Source organism: Neomonachus schauinslandi, chromosome 10 (genome assembly GCF_002201575.2).
Source record: "Neomonachus schauinslandi chromosome 10, ASM220157v2, whole genome shotgun sequence".
Lineage (NCBI taxonomy): Eukaryota > Metazoa > Chordata > Mammalia > Carnivora > Phocidae > Neomonachus > Neomonachus schauinslandi.
Window position 1 is genome coordinate 119,612,873 of NC_058412.1, and position 27,550 is coordinate 119,640,422.

General features: G+C 40.0%; 1 protein-coding gene across 2 annotated transcripts in view; it reads left to right on the forward strand.

Moving 5' to 3' along the window:
- Positions 1–27,550, forward strand: part of TOP1 (DNA topoisomerase I) — a 90,719-nt gene that overhangs the window by 37,163 nt on the left and 26,006 nt on the right. For both annotated transcript variants that reach the window (XM_021688924.1, XM_044918495.1), the window contains exons 4-9: positions 6,480–6,603; positions 8,212–8,267; positions 11,221–11,316; positions 12,299–12,374; positions 16,002–16,114; positions 23,648–23,763. In XM_021688924.1, the coding sequence (XP_021544599.1) occupies positions 6,480–6,603; positions 8,212–8,267; positions 11,221–11,316; positions 12,299–12,374; positions 16,002–16,114; positions 23,648–23,763 (581 nt within the window). The remainder of the gene's footprint in view (positions 1–6,479; positions 6,604–8,211; positions 8,268–11,220; positions 11,317–12,298; positions 12,375–16,001; positions 16,115–23,647; positions 23,764–27,550) is intronic.

Here is a 27,550-nt window from a genome sequence, read left to right on the forward strand (position 1 = left end):
AATTAGAATTGAGAGAATGTAGGATCCTAGGAAAATGCACTGGAGTTAAGCAACCAGTTCTCAGGGGAAGTTTTTCTTAACAGAATCAAATTTAAAAGACATATTTTTGCTCCCTTATTTGTGAACTGTTTGCCAAAGCCCTTCATGTATCTGCACATCCCCATATTTTACCGTGTCTGGGGGGAGAAATGGACATTTAACCTGAGCAGGTAGAGAAGTTGGGTAGTTTAGAAAGGAGGAAACTGAAGTACCATCACCATTCACGTGGGATTCTGTGATATAGTGAAAAGCACACAAAAATAGAAGTCGAGAGGCCAGGTTCTACCATTTACTGTGTCCTCCTACATCTTACTAGTTGTGCGTCTTATTAACTTCTGGGTTTTGTTTCCCATTTTGGTCAAATGTTGATAGCAGTATCGGTCTGGCCAAGCTTTTAAGTTTGTTGGGGAGAGTTCAGTGGAGTTCTGCAGATGAAAGCTCTTTGGAAACGGTAACATACTAAATAATTGAAATGATGGTGGTGGTGATTAGCATAAATCCTGGTAGCGTATCATTCAGATAAATTAGAGCTGTCGATTTTGGTAATCTTTGAATCTAATTTAGTATTTATCGATAACATCCAATTTGGAGCCCTAGTTTTCAATTATATCTAGCTGCATTATAATGAACTATAATTTTTTTTTTTAAGAGTTCATGGTAGAAAGGGTATTTAAGCTAGCCACTGAAAGATGGTTAAGATCGTGACAAGGGAAGGTGATGGCTAGAAAGATGGCATTTCCAGACAGTGAGAAAAGCATTATAAAAACATGGACACTCTGTGATGTACTTTGCTCTGGGAAGAATCCAGTTAGGTGGACCCTGGGTTAACAGAAGGTGGGATAGAAAATGGGGCCCAAGAGGCAAAACTATTAAATGTTATTTCACAAAGTTGGGACTTGAATCTGAAGGGAGCAAGAAGTCATTGAAAATAATTGAGAAAGGGAGATAGAGGACTTAGCCACCAACTGCATGAGGGGTCTATAAATAATTTCTAAAATTCCATTCCACTACAAGTTTTCATAATTCTTGTTATTTTATTTAGTAACCTGTAATGGTGATGTGCATTAGGAGATTTTCATCTTTTAGAATCTTTGAGGAACTGACTGCTGCATTCTTTTCCCGGAGACAACCTTTGAATTTGCTTAGAATTTTTAATTTAGCAAATGTTATTTAAGCCATAATTGCCTGCTTTCCTTGAAGGGGCCATGAGTCTCTCCTTCCTCCACAGCTTGGAATCTCTTCAAGGCTCTTGCATAGGAGTCCCGTGTGATTCCGTTGGTTTGCATGCTGCTGGGCTCTGCTGGTAGCAGGATGAGTTTATTCTCTTAGCCATTAGTGGCTAAGTCTTATTCTCAGAAGATAGAAAGCCTCCTTCTCTCTCTGGCAGTGTTTCTTTTTTGTTTTGTTGAGAAGTTATGTAACAGAATGGTCTAGTGCATGATTCTGGAGCTAGGTTGCCTGAGTTTAAATCCTTGTTACCTCTCATTAGAGGTGTTTCCTTGGATGAGTTACTTAACCTTTCTGTGTCTCAATTTCCACATCTGTAAAATGGAGATACTAATACCTCAAGAGTTTTGTTATGAGGATTTAAACTGTTAAGAAGAGTGCATGGCACTTAATGCTATTCAAATATCTGTTAAATATTTTTATTGGTGATAGAGGACAGACTGTTTTTGTTTTTTTTAATAGATTTAAATGGTTTCCCACAGCCAGTATCCTAGCTTCCCAGAATATCAGACACAGGTTTGTTGTTGTTGTTTTTCCACTTAAAGGGGTAGCAAGTGCCTTCCTGGGCCAAAAGAAAAATATTTTTTCCTCCTAGCTTCCTACTGCCATTTCCCTACTTCTACACTTCTGCCTCAGTGTCTTACAGGAACCCTGGTCAGCCTTCTTTGCTCAGCCTCAGCAGAAGTCATAGACTTTCACTATCACTTTAAAAATAGTGTAGGTTACCTTTTTCCTTGGTGGAATTTAGCTGATTGAAGCATAAGACAGGCATGAACACTCTGGAGATGTGGCTTTGAATCTTCCCATTTGTTCTCTTTGGCATTGACTTTTGCTTGTCCAGGCTCTGCTAGTGTGGTGGATCTTATTCCCAGACAGACACGAGCCCTGAGCCAAGGAGTCAGCTTCTGAACCTGGCCAATAATTGGTATTTTCTCTCCCAGAGTTCTAACAATGAACGTATTTCATCCAAAAATGTGACCATTACAGAGGTTCTAGGAATGCTAGCTATTATCTGTATTTTGGCCTTCAGTGTATCCCAGACTAGACTCATTCTTAAAATGTATTTCTTTTCTTTTTAAGATTTTATTTATTTGAGAGAGAGTGAGAGAGACAGAGAGAGAGCACGAGTGGAGGGGGGGAGAGGGAGAAGCCGACTCCCCGCTAAGCAGGGAGCCTGATGCAGGGCTTGATCCCAGGACCCTGGGATCATACCTGAGCTGAAGGCAGATGTTTAACCGGCTGAGCCACCCAGGCACCCCAAAGTGTATTTTTCCTTCAGATATTTGGGTTTCTTGCTGTGGTCAGTAGTAAGCCTTTCTTCTGGTTTGTTGTTCTTCTGTAGCCCCACTGAAGCTTTTCTAGTGCTTCAGTCATCTGTGCACTACTTCTGAACTGGCCATTATTGTAGCCTTCAGTTCTACTGAAGCTTATTTTGTGACTTTGACATATTGTGTCTATTATGTATGGAAAAGTGGCAGGATCAGTGTAAAGAAGAGGGTAACATCTCTTAAAACAGTCAGCATATGAACTCCTCTTCTACATTGGTCAGACTTTCTGTCAACTCATTATCAGTGGAAAAGATGCTGCTCTTTAAGCCACCATGAAAGTCAAGCTAGTTTTAAGCCTTTTGGAAAAAGAGGTACATGTTAGGAAATCCTGAATGATGATGAATCAGTCTAACTGATCCCAGATTGACTCTGTTTTCTACCACTGGCCAAATCCTGCCTCTAACCTTCCATGGCGCACAGCCTTAGACATGCTTCTGTATCACAGGACTTTGTCCCCCAAATGCATTTGCTACTTAACTTCAGGTAGATTTCCTAGGAAAGACTGACACTGGGTCTTGCTCTTTGCCAGCCCTCCTGCCAGATGAGGGGGTAGGACTCCCAGTACTCTGTGCTCTATTTCTGGAGGCAGGGACAGGAACGCATTTGACAAGTAGACTTGTTAGTATTGTGTTCAGGACTCCATAAACACAAATTTTTAAGTCTATAATGGGATGCCTTGTTCCACAAGATGTCCTCAGTCCTGAATCATCTGAGCTCGCTTAGTATATAAAAATCCATCCCAGCTCTCTTCTATCTAAACCGTTGGGAATAGAGGAGAGTGATTTCCTTTGGAAGGGCACGTTGATAGTTCCATCTCATTCTGGTCTTTGATTAATTACGACCTATGACAGGGTTACTACTCTAGCAGGAACTTTGAATTTCCTGAATAGATTTCTCTCTGGTTAGTAGGCAGAGGAAATAATTGACTTTTTTCACTTTCCTGGGGGTGGTCTGGGTACTGTCTCATTGCTTTGTCGTCTGCTGACTTCTTCCCTGATCTCTGTTCATTATGATAACGAATAGCAAAGCTGAAAACTGGAGGGCTGTGTATACACTTACAGGTAGGTGCCCCAGAAAGCCAGTTGCTAGTGAAGCGGACTAATGTTCTTTCTAGGAATTGCTTTCATTGAGAAAGAGAACAGGGGAAGGTAGAACATAGTGAAAGATCGAGCGTTCCTAAACTTAGATTCCTGAATCAACCGTGTATAGTTTCATGGGAAGACAAAATAAGGAGCAGCTATCCCAAAGGTTTTTACCATTTCAGATATCCAAGATCTCTGTTCTGGAGAGTTTCTACTTGATGGTAAAATAAAGTTTTGACCTTATGTATATCAAATCTCAGACTGGCCCATGCATTTGTCTCTAACACCAATCTACTTCAAATGGTAGATATCAATTTCATGGACATGTGATGGTACTGATTTAGCAGAAAGTGCTCTGAACTTGGAGATGGAAATACTGAGTTAAATCCAAATCCCAGCTTCCCTTCTTTCTAACATTGTAACTTTGAATTAGACTTTGAATCACTGTTTCTCAATCAGTCTAAGGGGACAATAAAATCTTCCTCACAGGAGTGTTGTGAGGTTGAATGGAATAATGTATGTGAAAATGCAAGCACAATGCTTTCTTATAAAGTGGGAAGTTTTTCTTACTGTGTGGGGAGGTATTTATCCATCAGTATTGTGAATGTAATTGTTCCAAATTGTGTAGATGACCATTAATTCCTCTTACAATTAATGTTTTAAAACACTAAAACTACAATGCTTGTAAAATGGAATAGTAAGCTCATACACTTTGCTGGTGATAGGATTTCATATGTGTAAGCTATGATCTCATATGTCTAAACTCCTGAAGAATCTGTTGCAGTCTGGCAACTTTGCTGTTTCACCAGTCATTCTGAATCTGGAGAGCTTAATGAGAATTGGGAGTAAGCGTGCTCACAAGGTTGGGAGTCATTTTTGTACAAAGTACAGGATAATTTTTTGGTAAAACATTGCATTTTGGTAAAAACAGATTCCGAGAACACACTGAGTGGAGAGTGACATCATAATCGTGCTGAGAACAAGAAGCCTGGTAGGAAACTTGGTGACCATGTGCCTCCATGTACGCTGGAACTAGGTGCAGCCCTCATGAGTTAAAAGGAAAAGTTTGCTCATGGAGAAACTTGTTGTTTCATTGTGTGGCACATCTAAATAAAAACCCAATGAGAGCAACATAGAGGGAGGAGTATATAAACAAGAGAAAGTGGGCATTGTTTTCTTTCAGTCTGACAGTTCCTGGATCTTCCTAAACCTGTAGTCCTGTTTCTTCTAGTCCCCTTGTCCTCCTGCTTCTGCTTATTATTACCCAAATGCCTATCTTGAGTTGAGGCTCTTTTCGTGCTGTGCTCAGAGATGTGTGTGACAGCAGATGCTTTTCTGATCTAGGTTCTATGGCTCTCACCTAACTGGTTGCCATCATTTGTTTCTCCCTTTTTGGCTTTTGATGTACCCAGGTGTGCTGGTGAAATCTCTTTAGAACAAACTCCATGGGATAGATATAACCTTAGGAGCTCATTGTTAGTAAAATCTACTTTTTCTGGCCTGAGGGCTAAATGTGACGACAGATGGGAGATGCAGTCGGTGGCGGCGGGAAGGGCAGGAACTGATGCTGACTCTGGGCCTGTGTCTGAGCTGGGGTTGCTGCCAGCTCTCCTGCGTCTGGGGCTTGGGGGGGCTCCCCAGTTCACAGCACTTGAATTCAAGTCCCTTTTGTTAACCTGTGGAATTTATCGGTTGGTGCAGTGAACAAGGTTCCTAAACTGCCTGCCCAGTGCACTGAAGAAAACAGTCCTCCAGTGTTGTGCCACCCTGAACTATAGCTTGTGATTTTTGCTTATTGCCTCTTTAGTCTTTGTCCACAGGCATGTTTTTATATAGTTGCAGTCCCTTTATATATTCCTTTTTCTCCATGCATGGCCATAAACATTGTCCATATATATATATATTCATAGGGCTCACAAACTATAGCATAAGAGCTGTGTAATTTGATACATCACAGGTTCCCCCTTTTGTTCCTTACTAAGGTTGTATCTCCTTTCTTGGTGGTTTTTGTTTGTTCTTGTTTTTTGTTACGGAAAACATCAAAATGAACATCATTTGTAGTGTTATTTTCCAAAGAGAGATTTCCAGGAGCTAGATACTAGGGTATGAGCCTTTTTAATGGCTCTTGCTTTCTAATGTCATATTTAGTTTTCCAGAGGAGCAGTGCCTTTACAGTGCTTACCAGTATGTCCACAAACCCCTTTAAAGGCTTTTAAATGGTTAGCGCAGGACATGTCTTTGCTTTTAGCTAGGTCTTTTCTTATTGTGAAGGAAGGACCAAGCAGGGTTTATAAGCCCTATCTAGAAGTGACTAGCTTTTCCTAGTTAAAGCTAGCAGGAAACATCTACTGTGTTGTTGGGCTGTTCACTGCACAGAGCCACCAAATGCATTTTTTTGTGTGAATTGTTCTTACTTTTTCACATCAGATTTGAATGCTCAGTTTGGAGCTTTCATCATCATAGTTTTTGCTGGTAGAATGTTGTAGAAACAGTGGGCTTGCTGTATATTCGTAGTCACTTGAAAAAAAAAACTCCTGGTATGTTTAGAATGACCACGTTTCTCTATTTGGTTCCTTTGCTCCTTCGAAAAAATAAAAACATCAAACAAGATAAAGTCCAGTTGCCAAGAGCCTCCGCTTGAACCTTCTGTCAGGACTGTTTATTTAAAGCATTGTAAGTTTCCATGGTTTCATGTTATCTTAAGCTATCTTGTGAGTTGATCTTGTGAAATAAACCCTTGTGGTCCTTAAATCTGGGCTAACTCTTCGTGTCTTTTTTTCTTTTGTTTTCTTTTTTTTTACAGTGAACATAAAGATTCTGAAAAAAAACACAAAGAGAAGGAGAAAACCAAACACAAAGATGGAAGTTCAGAAAAGCATAAAGACAAACACAAAGACAGAGACAAGGAAAAACGAAAGGAGGAAAAGGTACAGAACTTTCCATTGGGAAGGAAGGGCTGTGGGTTGTACTTTTCATTTTCTTTATCTTTAAAAGCAGGTAATGAAAGTACCCTCACTGCACAGTAAGATCCCTTGGCCTTTGAGTGAAAAGGTCTCTGTCAGGAGACTTAAGCATCAGTCACAGTCTTAAACTATGAAAACCAAAGCCCTTTACTACTGAATTTCACAGGACCAGATCTATCCATATCATTATCTTACTTTAAATGGCAAATAGGTAAATTAAGAATGTAGGGTTTCTGGAAATGCCAGTGTTCTTTCATGGGGAAAATTCTGGTTTTGGGAGAAGGCCTAGGGCCATGTTGGCCTTCTGTTGAATGAGGTCCTTCCTGAGTGAAAACTCAGTGATGCTGGTGCTTTTGTGGCTTTTGGTTCCAGCATCACTAGTATAAGCCTTCTCAAAATCTCTAGGTTCATCTGGCTACAAATGAGGGGTATGGTGTATAGACTTTTAAAAAAAATCATTTTGGGGTGTCTGGGTGGCTCAGTCAGTTAAGCAACTGCCTTCAGCTCAGGTCATGATGCCAGGATCCTGGGATCGAGCCCCACATCGGGCTCCCTGCTCAGCGGGGGGGCCTGCTTCTCCCTCTCCCTCTGCCGCTCCCCCTGCCTGTGCTCTCCTGCTCTCTATCAAATAAATAAATAAAATCTTTAAAAAAATAAAAAATAAATATAAAAAATTGTTTTGGGGCGCATGGCTGGCTCAGTCAGAAGAGCCTATGTGATTCTTGATCTCAGGGTCGTGAGTTTGAGCCCCATGTTGGGTGTGGAGATTGTTTACATAAATAAAAAACTTAAAAAAATGTTTTTATTTTAGTTTTTGAGAAAGTAATTTTGGTACTTGGTAAATTCAGGCAATATGAAATAGGGAATATAATAAAAATTACACCTTCCTTGGGGCGCCTGGGTGGCTCAGTCAGTTAAGCATCTGACTCTTGATCTCAGCTCGGGTCTTGATCTCAGGGTCAGGAGTTAGAAAAGAAAAGAAAATTACACCTTCCTTTCACTCCTTGCTCATTGCCCTTTATCTTTCTCTTTCTGGAGGCAGCCACTATATCCACTATTTTTTTGTATTCTTCCAGAGATACCATATTTGTGTGTGCACGTGTGTGAGTGCATGTGCATATATATGTGTTTGTATCCTTTTGTATGTCTGAAGAGTTTTGAAAGACCATGTGTGTCTGGGAAAGGAGGGGGAATGTGAATATACTTTGCCTAAATCAGAAACAGACTATTCCATTTTGTTTTTTATTTTCTCTGCACTGCCAAGGGCAAATACTTGGAGAGAGAGAATATATTTATTGAGGGAGGGGGACCTGCCATCATTTAAAGGTAAAAAGCTGCCATTTTGAGGGGAAACATTTCTCAGTAAATTGGATAATTCACCCTGAAGAACTGTAAAAAACGAGTCTTAGGAAAATGTCAAGACCTTTGCTTCCCCTGCTCAGTTTTGCTAATAGTAAGAGTGAGTCTGCGATCAAGATGCTCCAAGAATTGAAGCCAAATGTTCTCAAATAAGAGAAAGGCTATTTCAGATTTAGTCCCTTCAAGGTACTAATCAGTTACTATTCTTTTCAGGTTAGAGCCTCTGGGGATGCAAAAATAAAAAAGGAGAAGGAAAATGGCTTCTCTAGGTAAGACTCTTCTGCTGCTGGGCTGCTCTTCCTCTCGGCCAGCTGTGCGTGTGGTCGTGTCACCTGAACTTACCCAGAATGTCCTGACCAGGCCCCCACTGGGTTTCCAGGGAGCTTGGCAGTGAGAGGACTTGGTCTAAGCTAATTTGAGCATCTCTGAAGTGTCACTTAGTGAAACTGACCAGTACGTTTTCCAGAAGGCTATTTTGAGTGGGGAAGAAATTTCTAAAAATTCAGATACAATTTACATACCAGAAATTTCACCCTTTAAAAGTGTATAGTTTATTGGTTTTTAGTGAATTCACAAGGTTGTACAACCTTCCCTACCCCATTATCTTAATTTCAGAACATTTTCATCTCCCCCAAAAGAAACATCATACTCAGTCAGTAGTAAGTATGGAGTTTACCAGAAAACCCTACTCTGAATTCCTCCTTAGTAATACAGTAGTCTTCCCCCCATTTGCGGCCCCCCCCCCAACTTAATCCACAGTTTTGCTTTCTGTGGTTTCATTTAGCCATGGTCAACCACGGTCAGGAAGTAGGTGATGCTCCTGACATTGTCAGAAGGTCAGTAGTAGCCTAATGCTATGCCACAACGCCTGTGTCATTCACCTCACTTCATCTCATCACGTAGGCATTTATCACACATCACAAGAGGAAGGGTGAGTACAGTACAATAAGATATTTTGAGTGAGAAAGAGACCATATTCTCATAAATTTTATTACAGTGTATTATAATTGCTCTGTTTTTATTACTATTAATTTCTTGCTGTGCCTGATTTATAAATTAAACTTTACCATAAGTATGTATGTATAGGAGTAATTATGGTGTACATACAGGGTTCAGTACTTCCCATAGTTTCAGGCATTCACTGGAGGTCTTGGAATATATGCCCTCTGGAAAAAGGTGGACTACTGTATTCTGAGGCTCATCTATAGCTATAGAAGCTTAGTTGGTCTGCATTTGAAGGATAAGTGTAGAGTTGAGTAGGAATGCGTTATCTCTTTTCAAGAAGAGGAAAATGCATACAGTCTAGAGGTCAGTTTTTCTGTACTATTTTTGCCATTTTGATTGTTTTCCTCATCTGCCTCAGCTCCCTAAAAAGACCCTCCAGTTTCAAAAAATAAGTTTATGATCATATATTCTCACTTGCTGCATTGAACGACAGAATGGATTTCCTAGGAGTTGTTGGAACGGTTTGCACATTGACTAGAACAAAGTGTTGGGGAGTTTTGCTTCCTTGAAACTCTGAACTTTCAGTTTCATTTGGGAACATTTTTGAAAATTCTGCCATGTTCTCCGAGTCCCTTGACTAGAAGTAGGTGCCCTCTTCAGGCATATTTTGTAACTGTTATAGGAATGTGGAATAATAATTCAAGAAGCATTAGAGCTGAAAACTACCCTAGGTGTTCTGATTTCTTAGATAAAGTGAGTACCGGGTGGCTATTTCCTGCCAAGAGACCACCTAGGACTTTTATAAACTAACACTAAGGTATAAATAGACTCTGGACTTGGTGTGTAGTCCAGGATTCAGTTTCAGACTTTCCATGTTAGAAGATTAGGAACACAGTCTTCTAGGCAGGTCTCTATATTCACCTTGCTGGGCTTCTTGCTAGCTTACATGTTTGTCTTTGTAGACAATCCAAATGCTTTCCTGGGTGGAACACAGTTTTCTGATAAATTGTTTCAGAAGTTCTTCCTTCAGCCCTAGTAACCCTTCCCACATGTTGTTAACTTCACCCATGACAGTACTAGGATCTAGCATTTACTTAACTAGTTGGGTCAGTGGCAATGTTTTTTCCTTCTGGTGCAAAGCGTTTGGAGATACTGGACTCTTGATGCTATGTTAGTGATTTCCATGGTGAGGGGAAGCAGATATAGAGATTGGCATTTGAGGAATGTGCAGAAACAAGGAAGAAAAGCTAATCTCTTTAAACATTCAGATTCTGTGTCAAGCAAAGGGATCCAGTATGCTTGGAGAGTTTGGGGTGTGGTAGCATTGAAACCCCACGAATATCTTGACTGTCCTTGGCTGCTTATCCCTTGGACCCTTTAGAGATGGATGATTTCATGTTGAGAGGCATTCTCTGTACTGAGTTACTTAGCTGCACAGGTGCTTCTGGCCATGAACAGTGAGGTTCTGCCTAGATGTGTCAAGCCAGGGAACATCCCAAGGCTGTGGTGATTGCTGGTCTTGTGGGTTCCCCCCCACTTGTTCCTTCCGCTTTCTGGTTCAAAATAGTTGTCTAACAGAACCATCTTTTTATATATTCAGAAGGCAAAAAGTCTTAAAAATAGGGCAAGGCACTCTTCTGTGTATAACCTAAGTAAACCAAGGGAGGAAGTTGAACAATGACTGGATTTGGTTTGGAATGGCTTCAGTTTGTTCATGGCCTCTTCTCTCATTTAGCACATTCCCTTCTTTTGTTGTAATGTCAGCTTAGTTATTTTCCCATGTAACTAAGGTTAGTTTCCATTAGAACTTTAAGGTTCTTGGGAAATAAATTTTTATTCCCTTCCTTGTAAAGTTATATTTAGCTTTTGGGGTACTAGAATAATCAGTTTGGATCATTTGAGGATTTAGATATATAGTAGATCTCTCCTGCAAGGTGAGGGAACAATTAAGTTTGTTCCTGTTGTGGTTTGGGTCATGCTGGCAAAGGCAGCTAAGATGCAGTAGAAAAGAATACTGACTTAGATCAAGGAATCCTGATCCCCGATCTTGATATTGCCTGTTCATCTGTAAAGTGAGGACAGTACTATCTACTTCACAGGGTTGTAGTGAGATGTTAAGTGAAAAGAAGTGCTTACAGAAAACTTTTACAATAAGTACAAATGCATGTTGTTAATCCTTATTTTAGCTACTTCTCAGTGAGATGATTTATTCCTACTTCAGATTATTTAAAATAATATAGACCTTCCCAAACTCATTAGTTTTTTTCCCCTCTTTAGTCCACCACGAATTAAAGATGAACCTGAAGATGATGGCTATTTTGCTCCTCCTAAAGAGGATATAAAGCCGTTAAAGAGGCCTCGAGAAGAGGATGAGTGAGTATTTTTTATTTGATTTTTGAAAACAAAAAGGATTTGTTTAAAGAATAAATGGGATCTAGGTCTCTCCATTACACAGAAAAACAGCATTAATTGACTTTAGTCATCTGGAATTTGTGATTAATGGACTGGGCAACTTATTTATCTTTGAATTATGAGATGCAGGGTTTGCTAAGCAAATAAGTAGTGTATCTGAGGCTTAGCTGGAGAATATATATTTTTATTTTTTCATATTTAAAAGGTAATGCCTGTTTATTATAGGAATTTCCAATAATACAGAATTCATAAAGAATATTTAAATTATTTAAGTTGCTTTTAATTTATCACCTACCACAGATAATTTTTCACTGTTAAAGCAATTTTTCCTAGGATCTGTGCCTGTCAGTGAATTCTAAGTGATGTTTCTGTATATAGAGATAATAAAATTGCTCTTAAAATAGTTATTTGAGGCTTATGTGTACCTCTTTCTGAGATTCCGTGAGGTTAAGTTCTATTCCTTATGTTCAGTCTTGTATAGCTTATTATGCTTCAGGAATCTACAGAGGATTTGTGGTAGAAAGTGGATGGGAAGGGAGGAGAGAACTACTTGGTGAACTCATTTGTACTCATTTAGAATGCATACAGTATTTCTTTCCTCCCCTTTCCAGCCAGATGTTACCTTGTGGTAGCCATTGTTGTGCTGGGCATTTGGTTCCCAGACTTTCATCTTCTAGTGGTGTCTGTTTCCAGATAGCCCTCCATTCCCCTTCTCTTCCAGGCCTGTGTGTAGTATAAATTGTTTTGTTCTGTGTAGGACTGTAACTGTTGGTCCTTGGTCAGGCCTTCTTTCTCCATTCCTGTTCTGACTGTAGAATGTCCAGCTAAGAATAGTCATACCTGCATTCGAAGCCTCCAAGAGGAGTTTGGAGGTCCTGATCCTGTTGGTGAGAACTACTGTGTCAAAGTTGTGTTAATTGCATATTCATGTTCCCCTTTGTAGTGCTGATTATAAACCTAAGAAAATTAAAACAGAAGATATCAAGAAAGAGAAGAAACGAAAACTGGAGGAAGAAGAGGTTAGTAAAGAGACTGTGGCCCTTGGAGGCTTGGGTTTGGAGTAGGGAGTTTTCCATAAACAACTTTTGAAGACAGATGAGTTTTAGGGAATGTATCGGTCTGTGGTAGAGGAAACGCTGAGAAAAACTTGTAGATGTGTAGTGGTGGCCGTGGCCCTGTGAGTTTTAAGATCTCTCTTAGCCTTCCAGGGTGTCTACCCATAGCGCTGCTGCCAGCTGATGTTTTTGGAGAAACTGCACCATCTTCATACATGCAGAGGCAGTGTTAACAAGAACTTCCAGGCTTTCGACCTGGAAAAGCTTCCCCTAAGATTGTTTTTTAGCACTCTCATATTTAACAAAGCTTGCTCATCACTCACTCTGGGTAACTCTGTGTGTTTAAAGGCCTTTAATTGGGTGCCCCTTGGACATATGAAGAAAGCCAAGCTCTTTACCACAACTCCTCCCAGTCTGACCCCTGCATCTGGTACCTTCCTTCATCTTATGCCTCTTCTCTAATTGAACTTGTTCCAGCCACACTGGCCTCCTTTGTTTCTTTTCCACACTGGATTCTTTTGTGCTTCAGAGCTTTATGTAGCACATGCTGTTCCCTCTGTCTGGAACACACATGCTCTTCCTCCCTTCTTCTCCTGGCTTATCACCTTCCTTAAAATCTCAGCTCAACTCAAGTACTTATGGTTGTGGTAGATTTAAAAATACAATAATATGGTTCCTTTAGACATTTGGCATTTCTTGTACTAAAGAGTTGTTAGCAAGTAATTCAAGAGAAGGATGTCAGAAATTCACAGGAGTCTTAATCTTGCACTCTCCTAAGAGAAGGGGTTGAGTGAGTTCTTAGCTCTTACGCTGCATTTGTGGTTAGCCACGGTCATGGGCAAAATGGATTCACAAGTATTAAGTCAGTAGCTCGTCGAAGTATGAGCCGTAAAGATAGTGATAGGGAGCAGTGAGTTTTAAGAGTGTAATCTATTGTAGTAGTAGTAAGAATGATGACAATTAAAATTAAATGTAATAGATGCTTACCATGTGCCAAACACTATTAATGCTTTATATGAATCATTTCATTTAATCTTTACAACAGCCATTAAGAGGTAAACATTGCTACTATCTATTCTCTGCATTTTACAGATGCAGAAACTGAGGTATAGAGAGGCTGAGATCATTTGCCTGAAGTCACACAACTCCTAAGTAGTAAAGTCAGGATTTGATCCCATGCAGTCTGATTCCGGAACCAATGCACTAGCTACCATGTTATTCTGTCTCCTGTGTGACTTTGCTGATCCTTTAACTCCACAGGAAGAGAGAAGGGTCTTTAATGAAACCACATTAAGAATATTAAGGAAGGGGTGCCTGAGTGGCTCGGTCAGTTGAGTGTCTGCCTTCAGTTAGGGTCCTGGGATCGAGCCCCATATCAGCCTACCTGCTCAGCGGGGAGCCTGCTTCTCCCTCTCCCTCTCCTGTTCCCCCTGCTTGTGCTCTCTCACTCTCAAATAAATAAATAAAATCTTTAAAAAAATATATTAATGAGTAAGTGAACCATAGAGAGATGATCAGGTCCTAGATTTAGAGAACTGGTTTTTCTGACAACTAGTCTGTTCTTGGCAGTTCAAGTTTATGAGCACCAACTCAAGGAGTTAAGGGTAAAATGTTGAGTGATTGTGGTAGTCACTCCACTTTTATGTAGATGATCATCAATACAGACTAGTAGGTAAAGAAATGTAAAACTGTAGCTTTCCATGCTTTTCCATATTGCCTTTAGGCCTTCGTTGCGTTAATGGAAAATAATAACCTTTCTCTGAGTTTGGAAGGAGTTAGTAATAACTATTTTAAACCATTTGGAAAAAAGAACACTTGACTTTTTCTTTTTTTATTGTTCTTTTCAGCAGCCCTCTCCGTGCAGGGGGGAAAAAATGCAGTCTGAAAGACTTAGAATTAATGCACAGTCTTCTTAATGGCTGGGACCCCAGATGGCAGAAGCAGTACTGAAACCTCACTCACTGGCTGTGGTTTTTTTCATTTCTGGGAATTGTTCTGAAGTTTCTCAGTGACTGATTATCCCATTTTGAGGCTTGAAAACATACAATGTAGCCAGTAGTTTCCTGATGGAACCATCGGTATGCCTGTTCAGAAGCTGTTCAGAGAATGTCTTAACTGAAAAACATTTCCCTTTCCTGTGGTGTGTTTCAGGCAAAATAGTAAACATTATCTGAATTAATATGATCCTCTAGTACTTGTCCCCAAAATACTTATATATTGGTATTCTCCATTCCTATTTTAAAATATGTCTGGTATTGTAGTCTTTTCCTTCCTTCTACCCCAAAGATCATTTGCTTTAAAATCCTCAGTTTATTTTGATTGTTATCCTATCATATAGTCCTAGAATGTTTTATATTCCAGTCATTCCCATGAATCACACTATGATTTTTCTGATAAACTTGGGCTCTCATCATGGTCAGTAGCAACTATATGACCTTGAACTATATGACCTTGAACAGGTGTTCAGAGTTTTCCTTAATTATAACTGGATATGTCAAATCAAACTGTCTATAAATTATAAAGGCCTTTCAAGCTCTGTCATTCTGTAATTGATTTTAGGATTACTCAAAACCACTTTTCATGGCTTATAAAACTTGTTGAATAAAAAATGATCTTGGATAGTTAGACAAAGGGAAAAAAAATTTTTTTTTTTAAGATTTTACTTATTTATTTGACACACACACAGTGAGAGAGGGAACACAAGCAGGGTGAGTGGGAGAGGGAGAAGCAGGCTTCCCGCTGAGCAGTGAGCCCAACGTGGGGTTCGATCCCAGGACCCTGGGATCATGACCTGAGCCGAAGGCAGACGCTTAACGACTGAGCCACCCAGGGGCCCCGGAAAATATTCTTTAAAAGAGTTTAGATCCTGTGGAGCAGGACCTCCACTTGTTGAATAGCACATTTTTGTCTGGATGTGTGTGTTTTGAGATTTATCTCCTGTGTTACTCAATTATATTTGTTTATATCTGTGCCACAATGACAGCTCATGTGGGGTCATAGTTCAAAGAAGAGCCATTAAGAAATACTATCATAGGAATGGGGAATTATTTTAGTACCTCCTCAACACTTGTTTACTGCTTCCTGACTTTGTGTATGCAAGCAACCAGTGATAGGAAGTATTCCCCCACAGCCCCTCTCAAATTCAATCAGGAATTTCCTTTCAAATTCTATATTATTTAAATACAGGGTCTCCTATTCCCATTATTTGATGGTGTTCGAAGAGGTTTAAAGATGAGTAGATTTAAAAACAAGTGAGGATAACACACTGGGATTACTTGCTGTAGCAGTGCTTTCCCAAACATTCCTCTGAGGCTAAAAAATATATATAATTTCCCAGGCTCTTGCCACGCAGAATGAGTGTTTTTAACTACTTTCTCAGGTAACCATTTGTCAGGGAGTTTTGGGAAATACGGCCCTAGAGAAAAAGACCAGTAAATTTTCACTCATCTATCAAATTTGAGAGCATTAGATTTTAAGAACCTCTCCAGTTTTAATATTCTGTGATTCCAGTTTTTATTCCTAATGGCCCCTCAAAACTACTTCTTAAATGTGGTCAGTACTTAAGTGCTTTCTCACCATGTTTCTTTGTAGGACGGTAAATTGAAAAAACCCAAGAATAAAGAGAAAGATAAAGATAAAAAAGTTCCTGAGCCAGATAGCAAGAAAAAGAAGCCGAAGAAAGAAGAGGAGCAGAAGTGGAAATGGTAACATCGCAGCACTGGGTTACAATGTCAGCTCTCGGATTCCACAGCCTAATTAAGCAAGAGTGTTATTAAAATTTAGTAGCCTGATCTTTAGAGGAGGAGGGAAGTACTTTAAAAAATCTCTCCAATAACAACATTCTGAAATAAGTTTTCCAGGTGCTAGTGAGAAGGCTAACTAGCTCTAAGCCTATTGGATCTAAAAACTAGGTCCCACCCTGTTGAACAGAATGAACTATGGAAGTGGACTCTGTGTGTGTGTAGGAATTTGGCATATGAAGAAAGTTGCATTTAAAATGGTAGGGAAAAGATGGATTATTTTATAAATCATGTTCAGGAAACTGCCTGTTTGTTTAAAAAAATAACCTCCACAAGGAAATCTGGATGAATATTTTAAAATTGTAGAATAATGAAGACCTTTTGAGGCAGGACATATGACCAGAGCCATAGGAAAATATTTACAAAGTTGATATATCAAAATTAAAATGTTGTATGGCAAACAAATTCATGCCATTAAAAAAAAAAGGGCGGGAAATTTTTGCACTACATAGGGCTAAGATTCTTAATGTGAAAAAAGGTCTTTTAAAAATGAACAGTCTTAGAAAAGTGATCAGTAAACAAAATATGGCCAAAGAAAAATGCTAAGAAAAAAATGAATGATAAATCTTTTTGTGTAATGTCTCTCAGATTAGGAAAACATTAATGAATATCAGGATATCTAGGGTTGTGACTGAGAAAACAGGTGTCCTCACTGGGAGTGAAGATTCAATCTTTATGGAGGAGAATAGCAATAGCAGGTTACTTTTGAGATGTGTGTGTTTAGGTGGGAAATTTTATTTTTTATTTAATAAATTTTGGTGTTTGGAATTTTGAAATTAAGTATTTTTAATACTGGTACTTCTTAAAACTTTGTATGATTTAAATTACACGTGATTTGTACTTGTGTTGAAAAGAGTCCAATGATTCAGAGGTGTATTGTTAGACTACTACAGCTTTGAGGTAACCACTATTCATAGTTTGGTATGTAGAGTTCCAGACCCATTTGTATGTAGTTACTCTGTGGCTCTTATAATTTAGAACAGTAATCTCCCAGCACAGCATGCCTAAGGAAAAGGGAGAGATCAGTGACCAGGGAGGTGTCTGAGAGGAGCAGAGCTACAATGGCAGAAATGCTCAACACAGCTGTGTAATTGGCATTGTTGGTGTGAACACATATGGGGTTAAAATGGAAGTGTGGAAAAGGAAAATCACAGAGCAAAGGAATTCTGGGCCTTTCCAAAGTCAGAATCAGGAAACAAAAGGATACGTGTTTTTATTTTCTTCTCTCTCCTTTTTTTCCATTGTTTTCTTTGGAACTAATCAAAGTTTTTCAGAGATAGAATATTCACCTTTAATAAAACAATTTTTTAGAGTTTTATTTATTTTTAGAGAGAGAGGAGGGAGAAAGAGAATCTGAGGCAGGCTCCCCACTGAGTGCGGAGCCTGACAAAAGGCTCCATCTCATGACCCCGAGGTCATAGCCTGAGCTGAAATCAAGAGTCGGACGCTCAACCAACTGAGCCACCCAGGCACCCCTAAAACAATTTTTGAAGATAAAATGAAATGCCTTTTTTTTTTTTTTTTTTTTTTTTAAAGAGAGAGAAGAGCAGAACCAGAAGGAGAGAGAGAATCTTAAGCAGGTTCCATGCCCAGCAAGGAGCCTGTCGTGGGGTTCCATCTCATGACCCTGAGATCATGACCTTGAGCCAAAAATCAAATGCTTAACTGACTGAGCCACGCAGGCACCCCAAAATAAAATGAAATGATTATGTAAATTAGGGGTTATTAGGAGTCCTGAGAATGGTGGGTTAGTAATTCATCAGTCTTTTATGTCTGTCAGCGTTCTATGGTGGGTGCTCAGTAAGTGTTTGTTGAATGAACAAAGATCATTTCCTTATCACTAGCTCCCTACTGTCTTCCCCCTTCCTTTGTAGCCTTGGCTGTTGTTGGACCCTGAAGCAGATATACTCTTATCCTGGTCCAGCCTTGTGTGAAATTAGATACCCTGGAAGGGTCTAATAACCTAATTTTGCTTCTGCGGTTGAAATCCTTATCAGTGTTGCCACGTATTAATTCTGAGAGACCGTAACCTTTGATTTTTATTCTTATTTTGGTTTAAGTAGGATTGGTTAGTCTTTAACTGAAGATGATTGGTTTGGGGGTCAGCAGTCTTTTCTATAGCCTCCAATGCATGCTGTCCTCAAGCCTGATTTTTTTTTTTTTTTAAAGATTTTATTTATTTATTTATTTGAGACAGAGAGAATGAGAGAGAGAGAGCACATGAGAGGGGGGAGGGTCAGAGGCAGAAGCAGGCTCCCTGCCGAGCAGGGAGCCCGATGCGGGACTCGATCCAGGGACTCCAGGATCATGACCTGAGCCGAAGGCAGTCGCTTAACCAACTGAGCCACCCAGGCGCCCCTCAAGCCTGATTGTTAAATTTTGTGCTTTCTTAAGCCCATTGCTTGATGGCACACTCTAAGTTTTTATAAGTAGAGAACAAGAATGATGGACCTCTTAGCTGATAGCTTGCCCTTTCTTCCTGTCGTGGTAGGCTGCCTGCTATATTCTGAAGTCAGTGGTCCAGTTCTCAGTGTGACTTCCACTGACAGCCTCGTCAGGGAGTTAAGTGGCAGATATTCTCATTTTTTTTTTTTATTATTCCTCTTGCTCTCCCACTAACAGAGACATAACTTCATCAGTTTGGCAAGGGTGCAGACCTTTTGCTTCCCCCCAAAGTCTGCAGATTGTTAATGTTGTCAAAAAGAAACCAGCAAAACTTTGATCTTGAGACTCTTCTTTGGTAATTGTGGAGAAGGGAAAATGGTTCAGATCCCCTCCGGGTTTCTTTATTGTATCACATTTTCCCTCTAGAGAAACAATGTTATAAGTGGTGTTGGTATGCTCAGGCTTGGGAAACCTTAATTAACCCGGATCCGCCTGTTTTTAAGGGTTACCCATTGTAGGTGTGTGGGGTTTCAGGTCTGCCTTGAGTTAAATACACTTGTGTCAGGGCTGACGTGTTGGAACAGAAGTCCCATGTTTATTCTTCACAAAAAGACCTAGAAACTGGGGAATTCGTTGTTGGTGTTAGGTGACTTTTAAATGGAGGTTTCAGTCTCTTTTAGCAAAGGCAAAATGCTGTAAGGAGTTGGGGTTATACCAGGACTCACAAATACAGTCAGTAATAGTGATAAGAAATTTATGGGATATGGATTGATACTCTTCTCAAACCAGAGAAACTGTCCTTGATTCTAGAGATCAGCTTCAGGAAAGCTGTAGTATGTGAGCTTTATTTCTGAATTTTAAAAATTAAATATGCATTTTACAGTGTACTGTGAGGTGCTTGTTAACTGCAAAGGAACTTGATTTCAAACAGCTTATGGATGTTTACCTTCCTGTCTTAAACACGTTTCTAGCACTTTTCCACCTTCCCCTTTTCAAGCATATTTTACTGTCAAATTGATAACTGCCTTGAATTCATAAGCCTGCCATAGAGAAGTCATTTCGGTGTCTAAGTATGTGTTTTTCTTAATTTTGTTGGTGAGCCATTGATGCAGGCCTAGAAGGGCAACACTACTGTTTTTATTGGTATAGTTAATAGTTGTCGATACAATGATACCAGCCTCTTGAAGGATACTTTCTCTTTCGGTTTAAACTGAGTTTTAGTGTTGAGTGATTGAATCTCTTATTTTGCTTAAATGGTAAGTTACTGTGAGTCCTCAGGATGAACATGTTGGAATAGGAAGAATTATAAAAACAGCTTGGAGTCTTAATTAAAAAACCACTGGAGTTGATGAGAAGAATGGAACCAAGGGAAAACAGGGTGCTCTGCATCTGCCCAGTTACTCTGTGACTGTTTTACATAGGCTTCTTGTAGTACATACGTGCCTGCACACATCGTACATACATACATACATACATACACGTGAATTTTCTCTGATTTGGAGAGTAATAGACTCTGGGATTTGGATGGGTACCTGCATCCAGGCCTTTCTATGCCAGTGTCTAGTTGGGAGATCCTGCCAGTTTCATATGTAGAGTGGTAGGTTGGTTACTGAGGATAATGCTCCTTCTAGGTTTAAGATTTTGTTAAATCTTGACTTGGAGGTGTTTTTGGTTTTTTTTTAATTATTTTTAATTGTTGTAAAACATAATAACGTAGAATTTACTATATTAACCATCTTTAAGCGTGCAGTTAAGTGTATTAAGTGCATTTGCATTGTTGTGTAACCCTTACCACTACCATCCATCTCCAGACCTCTATTCATCTTACAAAACAAACTGTTAAACAGCAACTCTCCCTCATTCCCCCTTTCCCCTGGACCCTGGTAACTACCCTTCTGTGTTTTGTCTCTATGAATTTGATTACTTTACATACCTCATGTAAGTGGAAATATACAATATGTGGCCTTCTGTGACTGGCTTATTTCACTTAAGAAAATGTCCTACAGGTTCATTGATGTTGCGGCATGTGTCAGAATTTCCTTCTTTGCTAAGGCTGAATAATATTTCATTGTATGGAGAGACCACATTTTGTTTATCCATTCATCTGTTGATGGATACTTAGGTTGTTTCAACCTTTTAGCAATTGTGAAGAGTGCTGCTGTGAACATTGGAGAACAAGTATTTGTTTAATACCTGCTTTCAGTTGTTTTGGTTTTATTCCTAGGAGTGAAATTGCTGGATCATGTGGTACTTCTGTGTTGCATTTTCAAGCAATTGTTCGCTGTATTGATTTCCACAGTGGCTGCACAGTTTACATTCTCACCAATGGTGCATAAGGGTTCTAATTCCTCCACATGGTTGTCAACACTTGTTATTTCCTGGTTTGTTTTTGCTTTTATAATAGTCATCCTAATAGGTGTGAGCAGTATCTCATAGCTTTGACTTTATATTTCTTTTTTTTTTTTTTTAAAGATTTTATTTATTTATTTGACAGAGAGAGATACAGCGAGAGAGGGAACACAAGCAGGGGCATGGGAGAGGGAGAGGGAGAAGCAGGCCTCCCGCCGAGCAGGGAGCCCGATGCGGGGCTCGATCCCAGGACCCTGGGATCATGACCTGAGCCGAAGGCAGTCGCTTAACCGACTGAGCCACCCAGGTGCCCCGAGATTCTTTTCTTTTTTTTTTTTTTTAAGATTTTATTTATTTATTTGACAGAGAGAGAGAGAGAGAGCATAAGCAGAGGGAACAGTAGAAGGAGAGGGAGAAGCAGGCTTCCCGCTGAGCAGGGAGCCCAATGCGGGGCTCGATCCCAGGACCCTGGGATCATGACCTGAGCCGAAGGCAGACGCTTAACGACTGAGCCACCCAGGCGCCCCTGACTTTATATTTCTTGATGATTGGTGATGTTGAACATTTTTTTCAGATGCTAACTGGCCACTTGTCTATCTTTGGAGAAATTTGTATTCGAGTCCTTCGCTGGTTTTTAAAATTGGGTTGGTTGTTCTTTTGTGGTTGAGTTGTAGTTCTTTATTCTATTTTTTTTTTTTAAGATTTTATTTATTTATTTATTAGAGAGAGAGAATGAGAGAGAGCATGAGGGGGGGAGGGCCAGAGGGAGAAGCAGACTCCCCGCTGAGCAGGGAGCCTGATGTGAGGCTCGATCCTGGGACTCCAGGATCATGACCTGAGCCGAAGGCAGTCGCTTAACCAACTAAGCCACCCAGGTGCCCTGTAGTTCTTTATTCTAGATGTTAATCCTTTATCAGATATATGCTTTGCAGATCTTTTCTCTCATTCGTGGGTTGCCTCATCACTCTTGTGTCCTTTGATGTACAGTTTTTAACTTTGTAGTTCAGTTGATCTTTTTCTTTTGTTTCCTGTGCTTTGGGTGTCTTATCTAAGAAATCATGGCTAAATGCAAAGTCATGAAGCTTTTGCCCTGTCTTTTAAGAGTTTTATAGTTTTAGCCTTTATGTTTGGGTCTCTGATCCATTTTGAGTTTATTCTTCTGTATAGTATAAGGTAAGGGCCCATCTTCATTCTTCTGCATGTGAATATCTAGTTTTCCCAACACCATTTGTTGAAGAGATTCCTTGCTCCATTGAATGGTCTTGGCGCCCTTGTCAGAAATCATTTGACCATCTACGTTGACTTTGGTTTTATAGCGATGCTCTTATTATAGCAGTCTGATATGTATAATTTTTATTTAATGTTTCTGAACTTTGTTTAAAATGTTGGAGTTAGAAAAATATTGGAGTTAGAAGTGATAGGAAGTAATAGAATATGCATAGTTAGGCTTTAGAAGGATTCTGTAGAACTTTATGACTTTTACAGTAGAAATAGTGAAGATTAAAATCTGTGAAGTTTTAAAATATTCCGTAAGACAACTGACGGACTCAAAAAAGCAGAATGGTGGCGATGGTGAGAAGGTCTAATTCCAGAAAAAGAGAGACGTATCAACCAATGTCAGTGCATGATCCTTAATTGGATCCTGGCCTATAAAACACATTTTGAATATAATTGGGAAGTTTTTAGTATGGTCTAGGTATTAGAGTACTAATTTTATTAGATGTGATAGTATTGTAGTTATGTGACCGAATATCCTTATTTTTATAGAGATAATTTCCTGAACTATTTAGAGGTGAGGTATCATATCTGCAGTGTACATTGTTGAAATGGTTCAGCAAAAGATAGGAAACAGCGTAATATTAACAGTTGTTGAATGTAAGTGATGGGTATATGGTGTTCCTTTTATTTGTCTTTGTTTTTCTGTATGTCTAATTTTTAAAGTAAAAACTTTTTTTGTTGTTGTTTTTTAAATTTTATTTTATTATGTTAGTCACCATACAATACATCACCAGTTTTCGATGCAGTGATCCACGATCCATTGTTCTCTGTACAACACCCAGTGCTCCATGCAGCACCTGCCCTCCTTAATACCCATCACCGGGCTAACCGATCCCCCCACCCAAAGTAAAAAGGTTTTTAAAAGCTGTTTCCACTAAACTTTACAGTCACTTATCAGGGTCTGCTATTAGATAGCTCTAGCTAACCCATAAGTACCTTAAAATCAGTATACACCAACCAAACTATTATTTCCCAGTCTTCTGTTGTATTATGTACTTTCTTGTAGGGTTGTTTCCCACTCTACCTTCACCTGCCATCTCCATTCCCAGGAGGCCTTTTTCTGTGTATCAACAGCTAAGTAATACCTCTGCCTTGTATACCATTGTGGTAAAACAGCTGTTTCCATTTCCATATCCCCCAGTTGTTGCCAAGCTCCTTGAGTGGGGATCCCTTGTATCCAGTCTTAGAACTGAACTGTTGAACTGTATTTTCCTATGTTCACCTGAGTATTCCATTCTATTTGTTATGAGTGTTGGCTTTTTCAAAGTGAAGAATAATGGCTATTTTGATCCAGGCCTTGAATGTGGGGCCCAGAGTTATTCTAGAGCACCAATCAATTGAACAGATTAATTATTTGGGCATTTACTAGGTGCTAATTTCTATATTAGGTGATCACTAAATGAGGTTATACTTTGTCTTTTAAAGGTGGGAAGAAGAGCGCTATCCTGAAGGCATCAAGTGGAAATTCCTAGAACATAAAGGCCCTGTATTTGCTCCACCATATGAGCCTCTTCCAGAGAGTGTCAAGTTTTACTATGATGGTGAGTTGTTCCAAGGCTAATTCTTGGCCAAGAAAAGAGTCTGCCTCTATTTTAGGAATAGAAAATGAGGAAGGATCTTGTGCTATATAATCCTTTTTGTTTATTTCATTTTGTTTTGTCCTTGTGTGGTTTGGGGGAAGGGTCATCAGGTGTTTACTTAACTCTTAAAGGTCCATTTGGTGATGAACAAGTGCCTTGAGAAGGAGGCTGTTAATGTCTTAACTACATGGTTCCAAAAATGTCCATCTACGTAGGTCACAGCATTGGTCCCCAAGTTAAATGTTTTGTTTTGTAGAAATTTTTTTTTTTTTTTAATTTATTCATTTGAGACAGAGAGATACAGAGAGAGAGAGAGAGAAGGAGCAGTGGGGAGAGGGAGAGGGAGAAGCAGACTCCCCGCCGAGCAGGGAGCCCGATGCGGGGCTCGATCCCAGGACATGGAGATCATGACCTGAGCCGAAGGCAGACGCTTAACGACTGAGCCACCCAGGTGCCCCCCCCCAAGTTAAATATTTTTATCTGAACTTCATTTCTGAGGAGCTACTCTTTGTAAGGTTTATTAGAAAAGCCTTACTTAAATGGTAGTATTTTACTTTAGCAATACAGTGTAAGCTGACAAGCTGTTTATGATGAGAAATAGTACTAGTATTTGGTTGAAGATTAATTAGCCATCAACCTCTAGGTAGGGCTGGTAAGTGTCTATCACTAAGTATATATTGTAGCACAACACTATACCTTTATGTGCAGTCAGATTTTAGGAGCTGCCATGAAGAAGTGCCCTGCCTGGTTCTCTTAGAACACTCAGAATTGTCCATTAACTACCATTGGTATTTCTGTCCTTGAGTAGAAGAATTTAAGAGTCTGTCTTTGACACTCTTCCTGTTTGCAGTGTAGCACTATGCAGATGGGAATGTTCAGATGTCCTCCCTCATTCCAAGAGTTCTACCCAGAAAGGGCTAGAGCATTTTCCCTCAAACCCTATGTGCTTAAGATTCACCAGGTAGATCTGGGCTCATTTAATAGAGGTAGAATAATAGTATTGGGTGCTTTTAAACCAAGTGGCCTGCTCACCAAACTTTGAGAAATACTGGGCAGGAAAACTGCTGAAAGGCATCAGTGGTGAGTTCTGGTGCATCTCTTTGTCCACCAGCAGTGACCTTAGGGCCACAGATACTTATAGATAAAGGGTAATAGTTTATACTGAAAGGTTGGGTCTTGCAAATGGACATGTTAAACTTGGCCAGCTGGAATTCATTTTTTAAAACACTGTTTATTCAGTGTACCTGTGTTAAACATCAAGACCCAGCAGTGGACAATACCCTGATTGCATGTCCTTAATGACAAATGCTTGCATCAGATAAACATTCTGACTAGTGTTGACCAGAGCACACATAGTTGGTCATTCCTGGAGATGCTCAGGTATGACTCCAAAGCCAAACTCCAATGAGGAAAAAGAGCCTAGAACCTTGAAGAAGACAATCCCGGAAGTCCATGTATTCTGTAGCTCAAGTCTGGGCTTACCAAGAGCTTTAGAAAGCTCAACTAGGAAAACCCCACTTTGAGGTTCAAAATGATTTAAAGGAAAGCTAGGTTCTCTAGTCTCTGGGTTCTCTCTCTCTCATTTATTTATTTATTTATTTTTAAAGATTTTTATTTTACAGTGAGAGGAGGGGGAGGGGCAAAAGGAGAGTGGGAGAGAGAGTCCCTAGCAAACTCCACACTGAGCGCAGAGCCTGATGCAAGGCTCAAATCTCATGACTCTGAGACCACGACCTGGACGGAAACCAAGAGTTGGACACTAACCAACTGAGCCACCCAAGCGCCCCTGGGTTTCTCTTTTCAAGATGAGAAGCCAAGGCCTGAGCCAGGCATCACTGGTCACTATGGTCCCTTTCTCCATTCTTACCCAGTCCTCCATTATAGGAACTCCAGCTGTATCATTTTCTCAGTTGTTTCTTGCTGGGATTTCTTCCCTTTGTGTAAACTCCCACTCTGTAGTAAGTCAGGATGTTGTATTTGAAGTCCAAATTATGCTGTAAGTCCTGCCTACTCTTTAGGGAAGAGAGTTCTCCAGAGTCCTTTGGACCTGCCAGGGAGATGGGGCACAGGCTGGCTGAAGCAGTGACTTGCCTCTGCTGAGAACCTCCACTTTTCCGCTCTGACTCAGCAGTTTCTTCTTCCTGGAGCTCAGCCTTTTCCACAAAGTGCTCCCATTGCCAGGAACCTTCAAGTCATCCTCCCGCCACTCTACTGCTGCGGGAGCTGTCATTTCCTCTTTTTATGGCTCATCTAAAACAGGAGGCATCAAAATTGCTTCCTCTATTGGTACAGAATTCAGTAAAATTGACCAAAGAGTCTCCACTTTTTTGTTTTTCAAATATTTGTTGATAACCAGTTTATGCCAAACAGACCCAAGAACAGTTAAATTCTTTCTTGCCTTTTATTTCATTTATTTTTAATGACTTAAATGTTTTCCTTTACATTAGAAGCATGTTACAGCTTTACTGGCAGCCCTAGTTCAGACCTGAGTTGGGGAGATCCAAAGAAGTACAGGAAACCCTTGAAAGCTAATAACCCTATCCTCCCCAAAGTGTCTTCTTGCAAAGGCAGTTAAGGGGGGGGGGTTGAAAGGGGAAAGTGGTGCCACCTGTTGGCCATCTGAGCTACGGATTTCAAGCGGGTTCTTCCTGTCTACCCTGGCAATTTCAGTTTTGTGCCACAATTCCCTTCATCCCTGCAATTAGGGATGATAACTTCCAACCATCATGAAATGAGATGTCTTCTGAGTTTTGAAATGAATGGGTTTCTGGTTAAGTTTTAGTTTTCTATAATGAAATTGAAAATCCTTGGTGAATTACTAGTACCTGTGTAATAGTAAGGCAGTGGAATGGTGTTTAACCTCATTTTAGGTATATTCAAATTATTATGCCATGGATTAGTTCCAGATGGTGTTGTAAAGTTGGATAGTCAAGAAAAAGTGGAAATTGGCCCTAAGAGTACTGTTAAAAATACTCTATTTGAAAAGTAGATTAAACTCCCAAGTACTTCCCTTAATTCTAATTAGGTATACACAAAACCCCTAGGCCTCATTCAGATTTACTTTACAAGTTAGCAGTTTTCATTGTGTAACATCAGGATTCCTTTAGAACAGCTTTTACTAATATGTCCACACTACCAAGAACCCCAGTCATCCCTTGTGCTCTGGAAGTCTTATTTCCTTGAAAGAGGCAACCTCAAAGTGCCTGTGTTCCAGAACAGTCATCTCAAGCTCTACTATGCACACGTGCCGCTGAAGGTCTCTTAAAATGCACTTGCTGAACCTGTAGATCTGGGGTGGGGCCTGAGATTCTGCATTTTTTTTTTTTAAGATTGATTGATTGATTTGAGAGATTGAGAGCATGGGTGGTGAGAGGCAGCAGCAGAGTCTTAAGCAGACTTCCCACTGAACATGGAGCCCAAGGCAGGGCCTGATCTCACGACCCTGAGATCACGACCTGAGCCGAAACCGAGAGTCAGATGCCCAGTCGACTGCGCCACTCAGGTGCCCCAGAGATTCTGCGTTTCTAACAGAACTCCCACGTGATGCCAATGCTGCTGGTCTGTGAACCACATTTTGAGTACAAAAGTTCTAGAGGAAGATCTTATTTAGATTTTTCATGTGGGATATCTGGGCTTGCCTGCTATGGATATATATTATTTTATTCATATTCCACCCACCTAACTTTAAAGAAGAAAGATGCCTATTTCTTTTCCCCACAATTCCTTTCTTCCACTCCCTGCCCTATCC